We start from the raw sequence: 22,573 nt of genomic DNA, 5'->3' as shown, positions 1-22,573 counted from the left end.
ATGCCATTGGCAGAAGTAATTCTGAGCTCTCTGCGTAGGTCCAGAGTGTGTCACTAGCTCAGGGGAGGTCTGGGAAACATGAGCACATTTCCTGTTGAATGTCTTCTTCATCAGCATGACATGCCCGAGTCTCTCAAACCGCACAATATTTTAAGATGAAGGGCCTGTTCTATTTCTACAGGCAGATGGCCAGAATAAGGAAGAAAAACAAATAATTTTTTTAGCGAGATCCTTCTAGATACCTACTATGAAGAAATAACAACTAGTAGTTTCATATTTCCTTCTGTTTCATATACTCATCCTAACTACATATAAGAATGGTACATACTGTATAGGGACCATTCTCACAATTTTTTTGTCACTGAAAACATTAGTAAGTATTGGCCATTGTATTAAAAGTTTTCAGTTTCACCGCAGAAGAGATTCACCATGTGGAACAAGTAAGAACTGTACTTACTTTGGAGGTCAGAAAGATGTTCAACCAGTTGAGATTGCTCAAGGAAGAGAGATTTGCCTTAAATCATAATAGCTTTTCAAACAGGATGCAGTTCACTGAAGGACAGCAGGCCTGAATGAGGAATTCATCACCATTTAAGCGCTGGTGGGGTTAATGCGAGGTTTAAGTGGAGTTTATGCAATGCAGAGACCCTTCCTCAAGCCTTTGAATTAGGGTGAATTTCACCCATGGTGGGGAAAAATAACAAACTTACAGTTATACAAGCCCTTTCTCATTGTATCAGAGAAGCAACACCTAGCAGTTTCTTCTATTATGCCCTTTCCCACAAAATAAGTATCTTTGTTCCAGAAATCTGAGCTATATCATTTTAAATAGGGAGGTAATGATATTTTAAAAATGGCTTAAAACAGAAGTTTGGCCAGTAAGAATAGACTGAGTCACTAATCTCCATATTTAGGGGGACGTGTGGCCACCTATCAACAGATTTTGCCAACCCATCTGTAATGCTAATTCAATACTTCTGATGAGGATAACAATGTTCTGCACAATCTGCAGACCTGAATTTTAGTGGGTACTATAACAACGACAGTGCATCTTAGGCATGTGGAAATTTTGATCAGTCTCTCTCTCATTATTTTGGCCCAGTTGCAAAAAGGGGCTCAGGTGTTTCAGTGCTCAAAGTTGCAGTGCCTGAGTTTTAGTCAGGTGCCCACCCAGTGGAATCCATGCACCCAGTATTAGGCCCCTAGGCTGTATATATAGTACATTGGAAGAGATAGGCACCTAGGAATGGGATCCCACAAAAGCTAGCATGCTGAGTGGGGAGTAGCCTGAACTAGCCAACAGCAGGTGCAGGGGAGAGGAGAGTATCCTAAACCTTGTAAATCTGATGGCATTACATGCCTAAGTCCAAGCTGCAGGGAGGCAACTGTCTCCACTTGGGATCCATAGTCGGGAACATTCTTTGAGTCAGGTGCCTAACCCGTTCCTTGTAAAAACAGTGGCAGCACACATCTAAATCCACACAAAATGGCCAGGGGTGGGGAAGCAGGTGGCCTCCCATATAGCCGTTAGCTCAGTGGCTAGAGAACTCACCCAGGATGTGAGGGACCTTTATTCAATTCCTTCCTCTACCTGATGAGGAGAAGGGATTTAAACATAGGTTTCATAGCTCTCAGGTGAGTGCCTTAATATATGGATTATGGGATATTCTGATGGGAGGGGGTCTCTCTATCGCTCCTCTTGAAGCCATTCCACTTTGTATAAAAATCTGCATTGGACCAGAGAGACAATATGACTCTCTAGTCCAGTGCTTAGGGTTCTCACCTCTGAGAGAGAGGCATTTTTTGAGAATGCCTGCTGGATCGGGTCCTGCAGGCAAGATGGGTGTGGGAAAGCTGATCTTCATGTGGTTTGAGGGTCCTGCTGGGGTTAGGTGTGAAGTGCCTAAACTCTCCGTGCCTAAACTGAGGCATTGTGCATGTGCCCAGCTGCATAAATGTAGGTGCTCAGGGGCTTAATAAATGTGAGCACCAGGGGATTTTAGGAGTCTCCATAACTAGGCAGTAGCTGAGCAGGGCTTTTAAGAGTTTCAGTGGTGCCTAAATAATCGAGTTAGGAGCAGAAGTCCTTTTGTGGATCTAAGCCCTTGCAAGCAAGAAAAAAAAATCTTCAAAGGACAAACCGAATTTAAACTCTTGAGGAGAAGTCCAAGCCAGACTCAGGAAAAAAGGAATGGAGAAAAGAGAAAATTGGGTATAACATATGAAGGAAAATAGAGAGTATAGCACATTGTAAATATCTTGGGCCAGAGCAGGTGTATAATATATAAACCAAGGTTTGATCCCACAAGTGCCGATAAATCGTGAACACAAAGAGATGGACTCGCAGTTTTCCCTTTACTATGTAGGTTGCATAGTTTCATAACATGGCACTGTGCCTGCATGCCTTTCAGCAATTACCTCACTAAGCATACTGTTCAGTTAGATTAATTAACCTACAGCTGGCATGGTATAGAAGATAAATACTGTACTGAGTTCAAACATGCTATAAACTCTTCAGGGACATCAATGAAGTGCATTTATATCATAATCTCTGCTTTTCTTTCTAAATTATATATTTTAAATAGAAATGGGCCTGGATCCAGACAGTCCTGAACTTTGGAGTTTACACGTCTCTCCTAGTCCTCTGTTCCATACTGTTTCCATTCATTTTTGCACAAGAAAATGGCAGCATGCTGATAGTCCATTACATGTGAGGACACAAGCAAAAGTTTCAGAACTGCTGGGTTAGATCTTGCTAGAGCCAGACCTCAGTCCTGCACCTGGAAAGAGTTCAATTTCATTTTCTATAACGGGCAAATATTACTCAGCAAAAGTCAGAATACAAGGGAGAAACACACTACTGGCTCATTGCCTGAGGTCTTCCATTAAAATAGCAAATGTCAGGAATTCAATAGACACTTGGACTGGGAGCCAGGAGATCTGGGTTCTACTCCTGTTTCTGCCACTGTCCTGTTCTTCGGTGCATCACTTCACCTCTCTGTGCTTCTGTTTCTATTCCCATGCTTGGTCTGTCTTGCCTTGAAGTGTTTACAATCTAAATAGACAAGGACTGTGCCCCATAATATGTTTGTAGAGTGCCTAACACAATGGGGCCCTATCTTGAGTGGAGCCTCTGGTTGTTATGGCAATACAAATAAATAATAATAAAATTTACTTCAAACCTCCATACATGGCATGCATATTATGCTCTATTCAGCTGTTTGGTTGCTCCCCAAGTGCATTAAGACCTGTCCAGAAAATCCGTATGAGAGCAAGTTTAAATGATTGCACTGATATAGGACAGATAATGAAACATAGGGCAAAGAATGATTGTAGAATTTAATACTTGTGTTTAATATACCCATTCACAGTACTAACATGTGTCTGACATAATAAGGTGCGACCTTAGTCAGTGTTAGGTTATTTCCATTTATATAAATATTAGGGATCAGGCCATCCCAAAGGTGAATGGGGGACAAGAAACTCCAAATGAAATCTCAGACATTATTTTCAAATTGTTCCATGGGGAATGGTGAAGAGGTTGTCTCTCTGTAAAATTAGCATGGAATTTGGCCCCCTAATACCAGAGATATGGGCATATCCACAGGGACATCTATGGAGCAGCCCTCTGACTATGTTCCTGTATACCTTAAAAAGGGATTTCCTATGGGCCTTCAAGGAGATAATACTGTAAAGGGAACACTCTGCTTCCTTGGTCATCTGGCTCAGTTGTGTTAGAGTTGAGTCCCCTCTGCTCTGTACTGCCCAGGAATAGGGATAAAAAAAAATTTCAGTTAAGAAAAACTGTGATTAAGCTGGATTGAAATTACTAAAGTAGTTTAAATTTCTTTCCCATTCTGTTTACCATGATTTAGGAACTTCTCTAGGGTAGTATTTACAATTGCTTGTCCATGACAGTGAGTCAAGCAGTGGTCTGACACATCAGTTACAGAAACTGAAATGGTGATTACACTACTCTACAGCCAAAATGCTTCTGAAATAAATGTAGTCCAACTTTACTAATTCTGGGTCACTGAGAACGAAAATGATGCTTAAAATTGTTGATTGGCTCTAGTTTTCAAGATATGCTCTTGGGTCAGTATATACGACCCTTGACTTGGGAATGGCGAAGGATAAGTGAGTTATAAAGGGAAGGGATCTCAATTTAAACCAGAAATGACTAAAATACATCTTTGACTGGATCTGTGAATAAATCTATGACTGGGTTTGGACAGTACTTGCTTTTGAGGCAAAACAATGAATGATGCAATCTGCAGCTGGTATTGCGTCATACATGATATGAATTGCATCATGTTATTCCTAGAAGTCATGGATGATGCAATCATAACGAAGCTTACATCACTCTGCTGAACAAATTGCCCTATATCAGCTCTAGAAATCATACAGTGTGGTGCTCTCTTATTTGTCAGTGTTTGATTTTGCAGAGGGACACATTTCTGTTTAGCCAAAGTGAGCAGAGATGCCTCGTACTTGTGTGAACAGTGCAGATAACTTCTGCTATGTTTGTGGTGAAGTGACTTTTGCATCACAAAAGCGCAGTATAACCACTGTGATTAAGAAAGCCTATCACCTTTATTTTGGCTGCAAAACTGGAGATCAGGACAAGAGGTGGGCCCCACGCATATGCTGCAACACTTGTGCAACAAATCTTCGCCAGTAGTTGAACAGGAAAAGGAAATCTATGCCTTTTGCAGTGCCAATGATTTGGAGAGAGCCAACAGATCATACCAGCAATTGTTACTTCTGCATGGTGCCTCCAGTTTGGAAAGTTGTGTCAAAGAAGAAAAAGTGGACTGTGCATTATCCAAACATTCCATCAGCTATCCGCCTAGTACCCCACGGAGAAGGACTGCCGGTTCCTGATGCACCAGAATCCTTCTCACTTGAGTCAGACGAGGAAGAGGAAGAGGATGAAACTTCTGGTCCTGAACCGACATTTTCTCCCATCCTCCTCCTCTGAACCACACCTCATAACACAAGGTGAACTGAATGACCTTGTCAGGGATTTGGAACTACCCAAGAGTAAGGCGGAGCTGTTGGGCTCCAGACTACAGCAGTGGAATCTCCTGGCAGGCTATCAGGTCAAATGCTTGCAGACTATTGCTGGACTGTGACAAGAGATGCTCCATTTAATGAATACAAGAGACAAGCCAAGAAGCACTGAGTAGACACTGAATAGGACTAAACTATGTACATAATAGTTTTTTGCCTCTTGTTTCATAATAAATTTTATTTATAGAACCCTTTTGCTGATTTTTAAAGTGTTACATAAACAGGACAGGTGAAATATTATCATGTAAAGCAACCATAAACACATGAAAAGACCTAGGTTTACCATTTATGATTAAAACTCTACTATCTACACAATATACATAGACATAAAATGTAAAAACTTCAATATCTTAGAAACAGTAGCCAATCAGTTGTTTTAATTGTCATATTTGAATTCAGCACATCAAAATACATAATAAATATCACATTTTATCTCTGAAGCAGACAACTTCTCAAAAATTGTAGACCAGTGTTATAATATAGATAGATAGATATGCTCAAAACTTAAGAAGAGAAAAAGTCACTGGTGGACTATCAGACTAGTCCAGGAAGGCTAGTTCTAATTTATATTTAGTTACTTATTGGTGTTATTCAAGAAATAGGCTCTCTCTCACAGTTATGGCAGTGAGTTAATGGGAAAATGTACAGCTGGGCTATTACATATTAAATACTCCTGGGGGAATTCTGTGCTACTGTGTGCATAATTAATGATTAAAAATAATTAATTTTTTACGCAGAAAAAAGCGTCTGCTGAAATGCTGCTGCAGTTCCACTTTTTGCCCACCAGAGGGTACTGTGGTTTAAGAACAGCAGCAGCTTCCAGCAGAAAATAACTTTTTCAGTTCCACTTTTTGCCCACTATAGGGCGTTGTGGTGCTAGAACAAAGCAGCAGCTCCGAAACTATAGAAAACTATAGAAAATAATGGTGATTTTGATGATGGATTGTCTTCAGAATCCTGTTCGTTGAGGATGGATTCTCCTAAACAAAATAAGTCAATGCATTTATTTAATTATTATTACCATACTGTTCATTTAGTATTACTCATTGTGTTCACTGACAGTAGTACTTTAAAGGTGAAATTGTAAAAGGAAGATCTGCCTATTTCAGCTATTTATTTTTTATCACAACTGTATCTAAAATGATAGTACCATAGAGTAACAACTCTATTTTTTGCCCAAAAATGAGAATTCAAGAATAGTCCAGAAGGAAGAGAAGCAGTCCTTGAGAAAGAAGTATGAAATAAAAAAGTTTACCAACCTGAAGATCCTGCGTGTTCAGACATGTTCCTTTCATCATCTTCAATGCAGCTTCCTTCTGAGAAGGAACACCTCTCGTGATGTTGTTTCATTCGGGCAACCAGGCCTTGCATTTCTTTGTGGCACTGTTTGCATTTTGCACGCATGCCTGTTTTACCCTCAGGTAGAGGAACTTCATTAAAATATTCCCAAACTGGGTCTCTTTTACGGCTGCTGCCATTACAGGTTTTCTCTTCTAGTGAGAGAATGATATGATAAGTCTCACATCAGTGAAGGCTACACTCGGAAAGACCTCAAGACTTCTGGAATATGCTACTCAAACAGTTTTACTTTTGTTTCTGCTGCCTGTCCCTCGCTTCTCACATTTATCTCCAGACTTCTTCTCCTTGTCCAGATCTATTCCGCCTGCAACAATCTTCTATTCATTGAACTTTTTGAAACTTTGCACTTTAGAGAGAGGTAAGGGATTGACTGTGTACACAAATTTGCAGAGGGACAATAGAGTTGAGGTCTGTTATTTCTCAACTCTATATATTTATTTATTTATTTAAAAACATTTTTTGCTGTTAACAAGCATATTATCTCCGGAGACACAAATCCACAATTTGAGAAATGCAAAACTAAGCATCTCGGATAATATCTTCTAGACTGAGCACTGAGTCCCAGTGGGTAGATTGAAAGATTAACCTAAATAATCTATACAGACGCCCCTGGAACCCTATAAAATTGGGTCCCTAATGCATGAACTATTGGAACTCATTTACAAAACTTTTCTTAAACATTACATGAATATATTGTCTCATACTATAGAATTAGAATTTATAATCCCTATTCCATGATGAGATATCTTTGAGCTATAATGTATCTTAATTAAAACTATCTTTAGATAGGTTTTTTCTTCAAAGAGCATTTTATCAAAAAAATTCTGATTTAAATTAAAAAAATCCGATTCTTTTTTAAATCATTGATTTTAATCCACCTGGCCCAGGTTCCTGCCCAGCAATTTACTTCCTTCTCCCTCAGCTGCTCCATTACCCCCTGACTCCTCCAAGCCTTTGCACTGCTTCAGAGGGGTGCAGGAAATACTGTTCTGTATTGTAGTTTGAATGAATTGTTACTCAGAGTTCTGTATTAATATGCCTACTAAGGAACATATTTGTCAAAAAACATTTCCTGAATCTTTTTTGTTATCTGTATTGTTACAGACATACTTGCTGACGGGTATTTTGAAATAAATGACAAAAAAGAATTGTAATTGGTATGATTATATTGTGTTATTTTGACAAATAAAATATGCAGAATTTTGCAGAATTTTAAAATATTGTGTTCAGAATTTTTAATTTTTTGTTGCGGAAATTTTAATTTTTTGTGTAGAATTCCCCCAGGAGTAAATAGATTAGCTTGTATGTATTGATGTTATAAGGGTGAATTTTTTACAAGCAATGTAACTGATAGAGATTTATTTTGTTTTCTTCCACATCCTCTTTTTACATGGTTCGAGAATGAAAGGGCATCCTTAGAAAATGACAAAATGGTGGAAGACCGCAAGTTCTTGTTAAACAACAGTCTTCTTATATTTGTGCCATTGATGTGCATTATGCAAAAATAAGTGCTAATATTTTTGTTGTAATAAGAAACAGCAGTAAGATTTCAAAAGGTTTAATGACAACTCTGAAGCAAAAGACTAGGCTTGTGATAAGCTGTTGATTGCCACAAACCTTACAAAAATAAAGATAATACTTGAAATATTGGACACTTGGACATTGTGAAGACTTTAAGGATCCATTATTTTATATCCACAATTCCAACATAGTGTCTGATCTTAAATAATTATTATGACTGGCAAATTTAGCTATTTTCAATTTTTTTGCTTATTGTACTCATTTTGTGTATTTTTTTATTCATAATATAATTAAACTTTATAAAGCTTCTGCCAGACAGAATTTTGTTTTTGTCATGTTAGGATAGTAATGAACCTAATTTTGGATGTGCATTTTATTTCCATAGTGGCTTTGTTTAATTTGCACTAACTTTGTCCCCTGTGCTAGAGAACTGTAGTTCAGTTTCCAGAGAACTCTGGCTCATACTGATATTAAGTTATATAGCTGCAGCCTGAGACTGTTAAGAGGTGACTTGCATTATATAATGTCCAGAAAAAAACTCTCTATTTTAAGCCAATAATTTGGAATAATCAAATTAGAGTTTGCCTTTGAAGAATCTATCACAGGTTTTATAGGACACCTAATGCATGGTATAGGACCGTTAGAGTTTTACTTAGCCCTATGTAGACATGCAACCCTAAAGGATATATTCAATAAAGCTGCTAGTTTTTAATTAGTAATGAACTTTAGCATATTAAATTGAGCTCTCAGTAACCTGAGAGATGCAACTAAAAATGTATTCAGATTAAAACCCCAGATCAGAAGTCCAGCACAAAATATCAATTTAGTATCTCTATAATGAGCTATACCAAAATCCTGAATCCAAACACCCCTGAAACTGAGTTTCCCCATGTAGATTGGACTATGAACTTTGCAAAGTGTTGTGACATTTGGATTTGGCATTTTATAGCGATACTGTGATTCAGTCCTGGGTCCAGAGTTCAGCTTTGACTGCTTGGTTCCATCTTATTTCTAGAGATAATACTTAGAACAGCCCTTTTCTGATGATGATAAACTATCTGTGGTGGCCACTGTTCCGGAAGTTAGAATGAACAGAATATAGTCCATGTTTTGGCCAGCATTCACCGTGTTGTGAACTATTGTTCACTGCCTAATTTTTGCATCATTTTCCTTCCAAGTCACTCACTTCTGAAAACCAGATTCATCTCTTTCTCTCTCTCTCTCTCTCTCTGATGGGATTGTTCGTGAAATTACAAATGGATCATAGAGAATGCCAAAGATTGCTATACTGAATTCTCAACTCTGAGGGAGATTGGGCTAGGAGACATGGACTAGCTAGTCACAGTCTCCATCTTCTCTGCCCTTTCTGTGGTGCTTTGTAAGGCTGCCTTCTCAAAGAAGAGAAAAGTGCAGGGAGGGTAGCCCTGCCAGCAGGCAGCAGTGGGACTCAGTGGGGTTGACGTGTTGATCTAGGGTTTTCTACTGTGCTCATCACCACAGCAGCTGCTCACTACATATGTTTAAAAACCCCAAATAGGCAAACTGAAATCCAGTTTCCAGTGGCAAAAAAATCAGCCAGGGCTTTCCCTGCCACCTCTTCTCCACTCTCATGCTCCCAGCAGCAGAAGTTCACTGCTTTGGGAGGCTGCCGGCTGCATATTTTTGGGGTCGGTTATGGCTGCGTGGTTGCTGCTGGGGTGCACTGGTGCCTGTTCTGCTTCTCTCCTTATTAATACAGGTTTTGAGGGAAAATTATGTTCTTGGTCCTCCACCTTATCTCAGGGGTACCCTTTGTACTGCTCCCCTCCACCAGCCCAACAGTAGCAGTTCTCTTCAAAGCTAGGCTGCCCCTGGGAGCCCAGACCCTCTGCTGTGATATGTGAGGCCCTTCAAAAATTATTTAAATAAATCGACCCAGTTAGGGCTACAATTAACATTGACAGCTCCCCAGCCCCTTTAAAAATCACCCCACAGACTGAGGAATGAGAGATACACTTGGAGTTAATGTTATTGTAGTGAATTGTATATTTTTCTCTTAAATTTCCTTTTGAATGTATGATAAACTTATATTTTTATGTCTTGAATCTGTAATATAGCCATCATACGATTTTAGAAGTGTTTCCTTTTAGTCCTTGTCATTCTAATTTGGTTTCCAAAAATGTTCATTGATATATTTTTGGCATTGTCATGAAACTGTAACATCATCTCCTTACATTTGCATCGATATCTTATCTTCCTGCCCCAATGTCACCTTATTTCTTTCTGTTTTGACATTGCAGTATCATAAATGTTCAATAACAGGGATGCAGGCTTAACAGCCTTGTCTATTCTAGAACATTTATGTTTCAAAATAAATGAAAGCTTCTTCGCACAATTTATGGATTAATTCTTTCCACCAAATTTTATATTGAAAGTTTAATACTTTGTAAAGCTCGCAAGAAAACATCTGAAACTGGATCAAAATGATAAATCCTCCCATCTGTAATCGATCTACTAGAATTTTGGAGGACTAGAAGAGATTAAAATTGGATGCAGACAGACAGTTTACATGCTGATTTGCAGCCTGACCCCTTTTGAAATGACAAAGGCCTAAATCTGTCTTGCTTTGTTCATACAAGTAATCCAGCTGAAGTCAACTGAGCAAGGAGAGCAGGATTTGACTTTAGAGTATTAAACCCCACAGCACGTGCCTTATAACAAGCATGCAACTCAACTGTTCAGCATCTCTGTAATATGTTCAATCTAGAGCCCATTAAAGTGTTCAGTGGAGCCCAACTGTCCAGCTCACAAATACAGGACACAAGATACAGATCTTGGAGTCATTGTGGATAGTTCTCTGAAGATGTCCATGCAGTGTGCAGCGGCACTCAAAAAAGCAGCAGGATGTTAGGAATCATTCAAAAAGGGATGGAAAATAAGACGGAGAGTATCTTATTGCCATTATATATAACCATGGTACGCCCACATCTTGAATACTGCGTACAGATGTGGGCTCCTCATCTCAAAAAAGATATACTGGCATTAGAAACGATTCAGAGAAGGGCAACTAAAATGATTAGGGGTTTGGAACGGGTCCCATATGAGGAGAGATTAAAGAGACTAGGACTTTTCAGCTTGGAAAAGAGGAGACTAAGAGGGAATATGATAGAGGTATATAAAATCGTGAGTGGTGTGGGGAGAAAGTGAATAAGGAAAAGTTATTTACTTGTTCCCATAATATAAAAACTAGGGGCCACCAAATGAAATTAATGGGCAGCAGGTTTAAAACAAATAAAAGGAAGTTCTTCACACAGTGCACAGTCAACCTGTGGAACTTCTTGCCTGAGACAGTTGTGAAGGCTAGGACTATAACAAGGTTTAAAAGAGAACTAGATAAATTTATGGAGATTAAGTCCATTAATGGCTATTAGCTAGGATGGGTAAGGAATGGTGTCCTTAGCCTCTGTTTGTCAGAGGATGGAGATGGATGGCAGGAGAGAGATCACTTGATCATTACCTGCTAGGTTCACTCCCTCTGAGACACCTGGCATTGGCCACTGTCGGTAGACAGGATACTGGGCCTGATGGACCTTTGGTCTGACCCTGTATGGCCATTCTTATGTTCTTATGACTCTGCCAGTGGGAACGGGAAGGGGGAGCTGGAGGATTCCAGGTAGCTGTGGTTCTCAGTACGACCTGAAGGAAGGAGGTAGCATGCAGGAAACTCTGTACAAGCCTGGGATCCAGCATCAGGCTTTTTCTCTATCTGAGTATGTGAGCTGGGGGTAGCCCATGGCTGGGCTCTGGCGGCAAGGGGGTGCAGGTGCTTTGGCTTGGGGGGCTCTGCAGCTGGGCTTTGGAGGGGAAGGGGTTTGGGTGTCTGGACTGGGGGATACCCACAGCTGGGTTCTGGGGGGAAGGAGGTGCAGGTGTCTTGGTTGGGGGAGGACCTGAAGTTGGCTCTGGGGGAGAGGGGCTGTGGGTGTCTGGGCTGTGGGGGAAGCAACTGGGTTTTTAGGGGAAGTGGTGCAGGTGTCTGGGCTGGGGGGGGCACTCCACAGCAGGATTCGGGGGTGGGGGTGCAAGTGTCTGGGCTGGGAGGGCCTGCCGCTGGGTTCTGTGGGGGAGTGGGTGCAGGTGTCTGGGCTGAGGGGCACCCCACGGCTGGGCTCTGGGGGTGAGGGGATGTGGGTATCTGGGCTGGGGATAGGCGTGGCTGGGCTCTGGAGGGAGGGGACAGAGAAATAGGAAATGAGTGGTCATAGGAGTTTGTTTAACTTTCTAATCCTGGGAAATCTTTTTTTGTTGTCTGTATTGTTACAGCCGTAGTCGCCAACAAGTATTTTGAAATAAATTACCAAAATAATTGAAACTGGTGTGATTACATTATGCTATTTTGATAAATAAAATTTGCAGAATTTTAACATTTTGTGCACAGAATTTTTAATTTTTTGGCACAGAATTCCCCCAGGAGTATATGTGCTTTTAGTCTTAATGGGTTTTTTATTTTTTTTTTTTTTGTCCTTCTGGGACTTTTATATGTGGTTTATTGATACAACTAATTAATATATTTTTAACTTTCAGTATGTTAGATCTACATGTGTTATTAATAAATATGGCTAAATATCATATGCTACTGGTTACCTTCCTAAATTATGGCATTATCATCAATGGATCCCAAATACAATTTTTTAAAACTTTGTTTATTTAGGCAAAATTACAATAAAATTTTAACATACTACACTTCTGTGGACTATCTTGATCATGTAGAGTGCAAGAAACAATCTTATTGGTACAGAAACATCAGAATTTTGTATCTTCAGAAGTGAAAGATATATCAAAGAAATTCTGAAATTACTTAAAACTATTCCTGCTTTTTTGCTATTTCAGCACTACCATCCAAAGCCTCTATTCCTGCAAGCAGAGGTGCTATAATGGACTCCTATGCCTGTGCAGGGGAGTAGGGCCTAGACGGGTACATTCAGATAGCAGAAGAACAAAGGGAAATATTTCCAATCCAAACTATAGATGCTCTTTTCTTTTCTTTTTCACTTAGCGAATATGGCTGAATGTTAAGAAACCATTATTTACAGTCCATCTCAAAGAAAGTCAGTTTGTTTTGTTTTCCATTCATTATTTATAACATTTATTTGTCATTTTTGTCATTTTGTAGAGCTTCCAAGAGCAGCTGTCAGGATCTTAAGCAACATGACATTCCTTTTTGTGAGTTTGTCATACACAGCTGAGAGTGCCATTGTTACTGCTTTTATTACCTTCATTCCCAAGTTCATCGAGTCACAGTTTGGCATCCCAGCTTCCAATGCCAGCATCTACACTGGTAAGGCATTGCCTCTATCACAACATTGAAAGGATTATCGTTTTCTGACCACTGAAACAAAAGCAATAGAGGAAAAAAAATAAAACTGACTTTAAAATGATGATCTTACCAGCTAAATAATGTCTAACTTTCCTTTTTCGGTTCAGAATTCCAGTAGTTCCGTGGGTGTTTACTATGTTTGTTTAATAAAACATGAACCAAATGTTGTTGTTTTTGTTTTGTACAAGTGCGGAACTTGCCATTTTTTAGGTTATATTAAAGTTTTATTGTGAGGGGGAAAAAATATGGGGAAATACCATCACACTCATAGACCTTAGGGTCAGAAGTGACCATCATGACCACTTGCAAGTTACAGAGAAACTGCCATTAGTTTAAAAGGTCTTATCTGTTCTTATATTGTTTAATATTAATTTCTGAAAAGCTAATTTTACTTTGTACTCCTCAACTTTACAATATCCCTCCCTTCCTTTCTGTCGAGTGACCAAATGACTTGTCTATGTCCTACTCCTTCATCTTCCACCTTGACTATTGCAATCTCCTCCTCGTTTATTTATTTAGAACAGCCTTGCCACAGTCCAGCCCATCCACAATGCTGCTGCCAGAATCATCTCTCTCATCACTTAAATTATGTACCCATCCTCTTGGAGAGATTTCACCAGCTTGCCATTGCAACGTGCATCAAGTTCAAACTTTTGTCCTTGCTTTAAAAGTCCTACCTTATACAGCCCAATCTGGTAATGTGTTCCCTAGGGACAGACCCCCATGCACGCACATGAAGCCGGACTGATTTCAATTTGTGTGGGTGCAAGGGGCCTCCTACGCAGAATAATTTACAGAATTGGGCACCATGTGTTGGCCTGGCTCTCTTGACTCTGCTGATGAAAGCAGCCTTTGCTACTCCTCTCATTTCCTTCCCCTCCTCATGGGGAGGGATAGCTCAGTGGTTTGAACGTTGGCCTGCTAAACCCAGGGTTGTGAGTTCAATCCTTTAGGGGGCCACTTAGGGATCTGGGGCAAAAATGGGTCCTGCTAGTGAAGGCAGGGGGCTGGACTCAATGACCTTTCAAGGTCCCTTCCAGTCCTAGGAGATTGGTATATCTCCAATTATTACCTTATTACCTTCCTTCTCTCACAAACATCTTTATGCTTTCTTCTGAGCTGTCTCCTGCATTCCCATGCATGGAATGACCTCCTCAAACCTGTTCACCGGCCCACCTCCCTCTCCTTGTTCAGATCCCTCCTAAAAACTCACATCTTTCATCTCACCTCTGAGAACCAAGGGAGAGAAACACAACATTTTAAAAAATAATACAAAAACTATCAAGATCATTCTGCCCTGAGTAACGGACCTGTTACATACCTCCCTGTGTAACAAAGCCCCTGGTTGGCCCACCTATGGGGATTGAACCCAGAAACTCGGGGGCTAAATGCATGACTTTCTACTGTTTGAGTGAAAAGAGCTGGCCCAATAACTTGGAGGCAGAAACACACTCATAAAACTCTTTATCAGAGGGGTAGCCGTGTTAGTCTGGATCTGTAGAAGCAGCAAAGAATCCTGTGGCACCTTGTAGACTAACAGACGTTTTGGAGCATGAGCTTTCGTGGGTGAATACCCACTTCATCGGATGCATGTAGTGGAAATTTCCAGGGGCAGGTATATATATGCAAGCAAGAAGCAAGCTAGAGATAACGAGGTTAGTTCAATCAGGGAGGATGAGACCCTGTTCTAGCAGTTGAGGTGTGAAAACCAAAGGAGGAGAAACTGGTTTTGTAGTTGGCAAGCCATTCACAGTCTTTGTTTAATCCTGAGCTGATGGTGTCAAATTTGCAGATGAACTGAAGCTCAGCAGTTTCTCTCTGAAGTCTGGTCCTGAAGTTTTTTTGCTGCAGGATGGCCACCTTAAGATTTGCTATTGTGTGGCCAGGGAGGTTGAAGTGTTCTCCTACAGGTTTTTGTATATTGCCATTCCTAATATCTGATTTGTGTGCATTTATCCTTTTCCGTAGAGACTATCCAGTTTGGCCGACGTACATAGCAGAGGGGCATTGCTGGCATATGATTGCATATATTACATTGGTAGACGTGCAGGTGAATGAACCGGTGATGGTGTGGCTCATCTGGTTAGGTCCTGTGATGGTGATGCTGGTGTAGATATGTGGGCAGAGTTGGCATCGAGGTTTGTTGCATGGATTTGTTCCTGAGCTAGAGTTACTATGGTGCGGTGTGCAGTTACTGGTGACAATATGCTTCAGGTTGACAGGTTGTCTGTGGGCGAGGACTGGCTTGCCATCCAAGGCCTGTGAAAGTGTGGGATCATTGTCCAGGATGGGTTGTGGATCCCTGATGATGCGTTGGAGGGGTTTTAGCTGGGGACTGTATGTGATGGCCAGTGGAGTCCTGTTGGTTTCTCTCTTGGGTTTGTCTTGCAGTAGGAGGCTTCTGGGTACACGTCTGGCTCTGTTGATCTGTTTCCTTATTTTCTTGTGTGGGTATTGTAGTTTTGAGAATGCTTGGTGGAGATTTTGTAGGTGTTGGTCTCTGTCTGAGGGGTTAGAGGACATGTAGTTGTACCTCAGTGCTTGGCTGTAGACAATGGATCATGTGGTGTGCCCGCGATGGAAGCTGGAGGCATGAAGGTAGGCATAGCGGTCGATAGGTTTTTGGTATAGGGTGGTGTTAATGTGACCATCACTTATTTGCATCGTGGTGTCTAGGAAGTGGACCTCCCGTGTAGATTGGTTCAGGTTGAGGTTGATGGTGGGGTGGAACCTGTTCAAATCGTGGTGGAATTTTTCCAGAGCCTCCTTCCCATTGGTCCAGATGATGAAGATGTCATCAATGTAGCGTAGGTAGAGAAGGGGCGTGAGTGGACGAGAGCTGAGGAAGCGTTGTTCCAGGTCAGCTATAAAAATATTGGCATATTGTGGGGCCATGCGGGTGCCCATAGCGGTGCCACTGATCTGGAGATATATATTGTCATCAAATTTGAAATAGTTGTGTGTGAGGATAAAGACACAGAGCTCAGCAACCAGTTGTGCTGTGGCATCATCAGGGATACTGTTCCTGACAGCTTGTATTCCATCTGTGTGTGGGATGTTTGTGTAGAGAGCCTCTACATCCATGGTGGCTAGGATGGTGTTTTCTAGAAGGTCACCAATGCATTGTAGTTTCCTCAGGAAATCAGTGGTGTCACGGAGATAGCTGGGAGTGCTGGTGGCATGGAGAGTCCACATATCCAGATAGTCCTTCAGTGAGTGTGCCAATGCCCGAGATGATGGGGTGTCCGGGATTTCTGGGTTTGTGGATCTTGGGTAGTAGATATAATAACCCTGGTCGGGACTCTAAGGGTATGTTGATTTGTTCTGGTAGTGTAGGGAGTGTCCTGAGTAGATGGTGCAGTTTCTTAGTGTATTCCTCAGTGGGATCTGAGGGAAGTGGCCTGTAGAATATGGTATTGGAAAGTTGTCTAGCGGCCTCCTTTTGGTAGTCAGACCTGTTCATAATGACAACAGCACCTCCTTTATCAGCCTCTTTGATGATAATGTCAGGGTGGTTTCTGAGGCTGTGGATGGCATTGTGTTCTGCACGACTTAGGTTATGAGGCAAACGATGTTGTTTTTCCACAATTTCTGCCTGTGCACGTCGGCGGAAGCATTCAATGTATAGGTCCAGACTGTCATTTCGACCCTCAGGAGGAGTCCATGTGGAGTTCTTCTTCTTGTGCTGTTGGTGGGAGGGTACCTGTGTATCAGTGTGCTGTTCAGTGTTGTCCTGAAAGTATTCTTTGAGTCGGAGACGGTGAAAGTAGGCTTCCAGATCGCTGCAGAACTGTATCATGTTGTTGGGGATGGCAGGGCAGAAAGACAGTCCCCGAGATAGGACAGACTTTTCCTCTGGGCTGTGTGTGTGGTTGGATAGATTGTCGATATTGCTGAGTGGGTTAGGGGTACCACGGTTGTGGCCCCATGTGGCAGGGAGGAGTTTAGATAGCTTACAGTCCTTTTTCCTTTGTAGAGAGGTGAAGTGAGTAATGTAGATCTCCTGTCTTATTTTAGTGAAGTCTGTTTGTATGGAAGTTTGGTTATTAATGAGAGTCTCCAGGTTGGCGAGCTCTTTTTTGATGTTTTCCTGTTTGCTGTATAGGATGCTGATCAGGTGGTTCCTCAGTTTCTTTGATAGAATATAGCATAATCTCTCACTGTGGTCTGTGTAATATGTAGATAGCAGTGGATTTTTTACCTTTAGTACATTTGGTATGATGTCCATCTGTTTGCATTTGGAAAGGAAGATGATATCTGTCTGTATTTGTGCAAGTTTCTTCATGAGGACAGCTTCCGCCTCACCATCAACCTCAACCTGGACCAATCTACACGGGAGGCCCACTTCCTAGACACCACAATGCAAATAAGTGATGGTCACGTTAACACCACCCTATACCAAAAACCTATCGACCGCTATGCCTACCTTCATGCCTCCAGCTTCCATTGCGGGCACACCACATGATCCATTGTCTACAGCCAAGCTCTGAGGTACAACCGCATGTGCTCTAACCCCTCAGACAGAGACCAACACCTACAAAATCTCCACCAAGCATTCTCAAAGCTACAATACCCACACGAGGAAATAAGGAAACAGATCAACAGAGCCAGACATGTACCCAGAAGCCTCCTACTGCAAGACAAACCCAAGAAAGAAACCAACAGGACTCCACTGGCCATCACATACAGTCCCCAGCTAAAACCCCTCCAACGTATCATCAGGGATCCACAACCCATCCTGGACAATAATCCCACACTTTCACAGGCCTTGGATGGCAAGCCAGTCCTCGCCCACAGACAACTTGCCAATCTGAAGCATATTGTCACCAGTAACTGCACACCGCACCATAGTAACTCTAGCTCAGGAACAAATCCATGCAACAAACCTCGATGCCAACTCTGCCCACATATCTACACCAGCAACACCATCACAGGACCTAACCAGATCAGCCACACCATCACCGGTTCATTCACCTGCACGTCTACCAATGTAATATATGCAATCATATGCCAGCAATGCCCCTCTGCTATGTACGTCGGCCAAACTGGATAGTCTCTACGGAAAAGGATAAATGCACACAAATCAGATATTAGGAATGGCAATATACAAAAACCTGTAGGAGAACACTTCAACCTCCCTGGCCACACAATAGCAGATCTTAAGGTAGCCATCCTGCAGCAAAAAACTTCAGGACCAGACTTCAGAGAGAAACTGCTGAGCTTCAGTTCATCTGCAAATTTGACACCATCAGCTCAGGATTAAACAAAGACTGTGAATGACTTGCCAACTACAAAACCAGTTTCTCCTCCCTTGGTTTTCACACCTCAACTGCTAGAACAGAGCCTCATCCTCCCTGATTGAACTAACCTCGTTATCTCTAGCTTGCTTCTTGCTTGCATATATATATCTGCCCCTGGAAATTTCCACTACATGCATCCAATGAAGTGGGTATTCACCCACGAAAGCTCATGCTCCAAAATGTTAGTCTATAAGATGCCACAGGATTCTTTGCTGCTTTTACAAAACTCTTTGTTATTCAGCCACCAGAGGGAGACAAAGGTCCATGCTGGTATAATATGGATTACACTTGTCCTTTTCCCTCTGTTTTTGTTGGTAATTCACCCTGTCTCCTTTGTCACATCGCTATTAAATTGGCCGTTTAGGGTAGGGGCCACATCTTTGAAAGGCATCTGCCACTATTTTTGATACTCAGAAATATTGAAGAAATAATAACAAAACAAGCAATAATAAGGCTTGATCTTTCCCTGCATGTCCTATTTTGAACTTCTTTGAATATGCACCATTTTAGAAGGAAAACCATTCCAGCTTTTCACTTTTGGTATCTTTTAATTTCTGTAGTCAGAAACACTAATTCTCTTAAAGTTATTCTCTTTTCCCATTTTTTTCCTGGTTCTGAAGCAGTTCAAGCATGTCTATTGCTGTGGAATATACATTAAAAATTCCATAGTACTTGAGATGCACAATGACCCTATGAAACTCACAGTCACAAATTATTATTGAAGCAAGGAGTTTAGCAAGATTAAAAACAAGGATGAACATTTATATGATAGAATATCCAGTTACATTAAATAAGATTAAAAAAATGGGAGGGAAATAAACCCACATGCTTCAGGACATGCCAACCATTAACTGAGAATGGTAGGAAAAATCTTCCTCTATAGGCAAGCTATTCCACAATTGCCAGCTTCAAGGGTTTGTTTTTTTTCCCATCTGTCTCTGAAGCGCATGTTACTGGCCACCATCAGAGACAGGATACTGAACTAGATGGGCCACTCATCTGATCTGATGTGGCAATTTCTATATTACTGGAAGGCAATGTGACAACAAATCCCTGGCCATTATTCGAATACTCCAAACTTCAAAATGGAGTCACTTCCCCACCTCACAGCCCCGGCTATGCCTCAGTGGGTGCGTGGAGTACCAATGGACTAGGCATGCATGATCACTCCAGAAGAGGAGGGAGAACTGTAGGAGAAGGAGAGAACGCTGTTTTTGCATGGATCCAGGAAAGGAGAGGAAGCAATGTGAGATGGAGAGGCAGGGAATAAGAAGATCTGAGTTGGAATCTTGGGTGTCTATCTAGTCCAGGGTTGGTGGGGAAAAAAAAAGAGCAGTCTTTCTGGGATCCTGATCAGGGCAGTGGGAAGTAGCAGCAATGGGAGTTTTCTGTGGGAGCCTGTGGAGCGGGGAGAGACATCCTGTGCGGGGCATGAAATTAATGAATTATATCATACAGACGCTTGCAGTCTTGTTGTAGTCATGTTGGTTCCAGGATATGAGAGACCCAAGGCAGGTGAGGTAATACTTTTTATTGGACCATCTGTGGGTAGAAGGGACAAGCTTTTGAGCTTCACAGAGCTCTTCTTCAGGTCTCCTGAAGAGTCACTAGGTTAGTTGAAGAAGAGATCTGGGTAGCTCAGAAACTTATCCTTTCTACCAACAGAAGTTGGTCCAATGAAAGATATTACTTACTTTGTCTCTCATATAAAATATAATGGCAGTTATGATTTATGGGACGTTAATTCCTGCTGATGGTACTAGTGGTTACACAAACTAGGAGTTTTGCTCTCATGATGTATGGCATCACTGGTAGTTTTGATGGAATTATTGACCCATAACTCACGTTAGAGGCTGTATACACACAAGAACAAATGCCAATAAAACATTCATGTGAGACAAAACACGCAAAGGTTGGGAAATTCCAAAAAGTTAGGACTAGATTGAGCCTTTGCTGTATCCTGAGTATGGAGCAGTGGATAGCTGCACTGCCCCAGAGAAGATCCTCAGGGAGTAATTGTGACTCAAAAAAATTACAGTGCCCACTTACTACTGTGGCAGGTGGGTAATTTCCTACAGTTATTTAATAACATTAATTTTTTCTAGAGTTCTTTTGAAGGAAAAAGAAGAATTGGAGGTAACTAGTGTACACAGTTACATCAGTGGAACTTGGAAAATTACTTGAACTGTTAGTTTACAAGCTCTTCTAGCTTCAGTTGCAGTGTAATTTGTAAATTCTTTGAAGCAAAATATCTGCACTTCAGCTGTGCACTTAAGTAGCTGTACACACATGCTCGGTGCATCTATCTTTGTGTGGCCAGCTGGAGACCTAATGAGATTTTGCACAGTGCATTTTCAGTTGGTAATTTACAAACAGCCATCTCTTTGTTAAATTTCATTCAGTTTCTTTTCCCAAACAAAGCAAAGGCATTAGTCAGTGAGGATTAAATCTATGCCAGATTTCAAGTTTTGAACTTGAGTTTCCTTTGCTGTAGTCTTTTATTTAAAAAAAAAAAAAGTGGTTAGAATTTTTTAAGTGCAAAAAGTTTAATTTTCCCACCCATCTTGAAGTTAAAAAACCCAAAACATCTAAAGCTCTTAAACTTTCTAAAAACAAACAAGAAGTTGACTTCAGGGCAGAGGCTAAACTTGGAAAATTTCAGCTCAAAAGAGAAAATGATTTTATAGATTATAAAAGCGTGTGAAGAAAGAGGGTCATATTTTGCAATCTGAACTTTTTTGCATTCACTAGTAACTTCTACTGTTCCTAAATATAGTACTGTACAGTAAACTGGTTCCACTTCTTTTCTAGAAAAGGTGTAGTGTACAACTCACACAGAATTGATTTTTGAAATCTCTGCTACTTCCTTTGGAAATGCAATGCTGGGAGCAAATATTGCAGGTTTCTGTAAGCAGACTATTAGCTGTTATGATCATCTTTTCTCCTGTGGGAAAGCTTCAAATGCTGCAGCATTCTGACAACAGCAAAAAGGACAGAGCCCAAAAATTGCTGACTGAAAACTGATCTTGCCTTGGGGTTCTAGATACAGCATCATATTTTGTGCACATACAAAAAATCCTGTATGCCAAACTATCATTGTAAAATAAAGCAAAGTGCAGTACAATGGCTTACTATCAAATCTCAGTTTTGTTCCATTATATGACTTTGAAAGTGAAAAATGAATACCTCAATTGTATATGCTTTGCTTTGGAAACTCCTGTGGAAGAGCCATTGTAGTAGTGACTATGTTGTTTTGATCGTTTATTACCTTCCATTCCACATACACTGTATGAAAAAAATATAAAAGTATCAAATTCTTCTTTGGACAGGGGGCAAAAATGCATTCCAAGCTCCATGATATAATGAGTGAATGTATTCTGCTGCAGGCTTCCCTCTGTGCTACCAACTAGCTGCAGGTCAGCGTGTTCCTGTCCCCTTTCCTTAGGGTGACTTTTTCCCCCCGATGGACACATAGAGGAAGAAGTCCATGTGCTCCTTGAGTGCACGGTTTTCAATTGTTCCCTAGTTCTTGCCTGAGTGGGATGAATGTGGAAGGGGTGGGGGGAAGGGGAGACAAGCATTCTCCTTATCCCCTCAGCTCCTGTTCTAGGGCCAAGGACAATGGATGGGAGAGCAGCACAGCTTTCTGTAATAACTGAAAACCAAGCCAGAAAGAGGTAGCGAGGTCATTGAATGCAAAGGATGGGTCAGAAGGAGGTATCTGAAAGAATGAAGGTAAATTATAGGGCGCGGGGAAGGAGAATAAAATAGTGTGAGGAGATTTTTGCAGAAAGTTGGGAAGAGCAATAAGATGGAAAATACACAGGGCCAGATCCTGACTTGCTGTAACTTGATATAGCTGAGGACCGATGCTTACAGAGCATTCCAAATTGTCCTGCTCTTCAGTCCTTGTCTTTGTGCCCTACCTCAGAACAGGTGCTACCTGGTGGATTCAGTTAATTAA

At 41.2% G+C, this 22,573-nt stretch overlaps 1 protein-coding gene across 4 annotated transcripts in view; it reads left to right on the top strand.

The window, feature by feature from the left end:
• Nucleotides 1–22,573, top strand: part of SLCO5A1 (solute carrier organic anion transporter family member 5A1) — a 128,864-nt gene that overhangs the window by 63,288 nt on the left and 43,003 nt on the right. For all 4 annotated transcript variants that reach the window (XR_007772618.1, XR_007772616.1, XR_007772617.1 and 1 more), the window contains exon 5: nucleotides 13,106–13,270. Coding sequence is in view for 1 of the 4 variants with exons in the window: in XM_050940725.1 (XP_050796682.1) it covers nucleotides 13,106–13,270 (165 nt within the window). In the remaining 3 variants the exon portion in view is untranslated. The remainder of the gene's footprint in view (nucleotides 1–13,105; nucleotides 13,271–22,573) is intronic.

This window comes from Gopherus flavomarginatus, chromosome 2, assembly GCF_025201925.1.
Source record: "Gopherus flavomarginatus isolate rGopFla2 chromosome 2, rGopFla2.mat.asm, whole genome shotgun sequence".
NCBI classification, from domain to species: domain Eukaryota; kingdom Metazoa; phylum Chordata; order Testudines; family Testudinidae; genus Gopherus; species Gopherus flavomarginatus.
The sequence above is the reverse complement of the archived record's forward strand: the minus strand, read 5'-3'. Positions and strand labels throughout refer to the sequence as shown.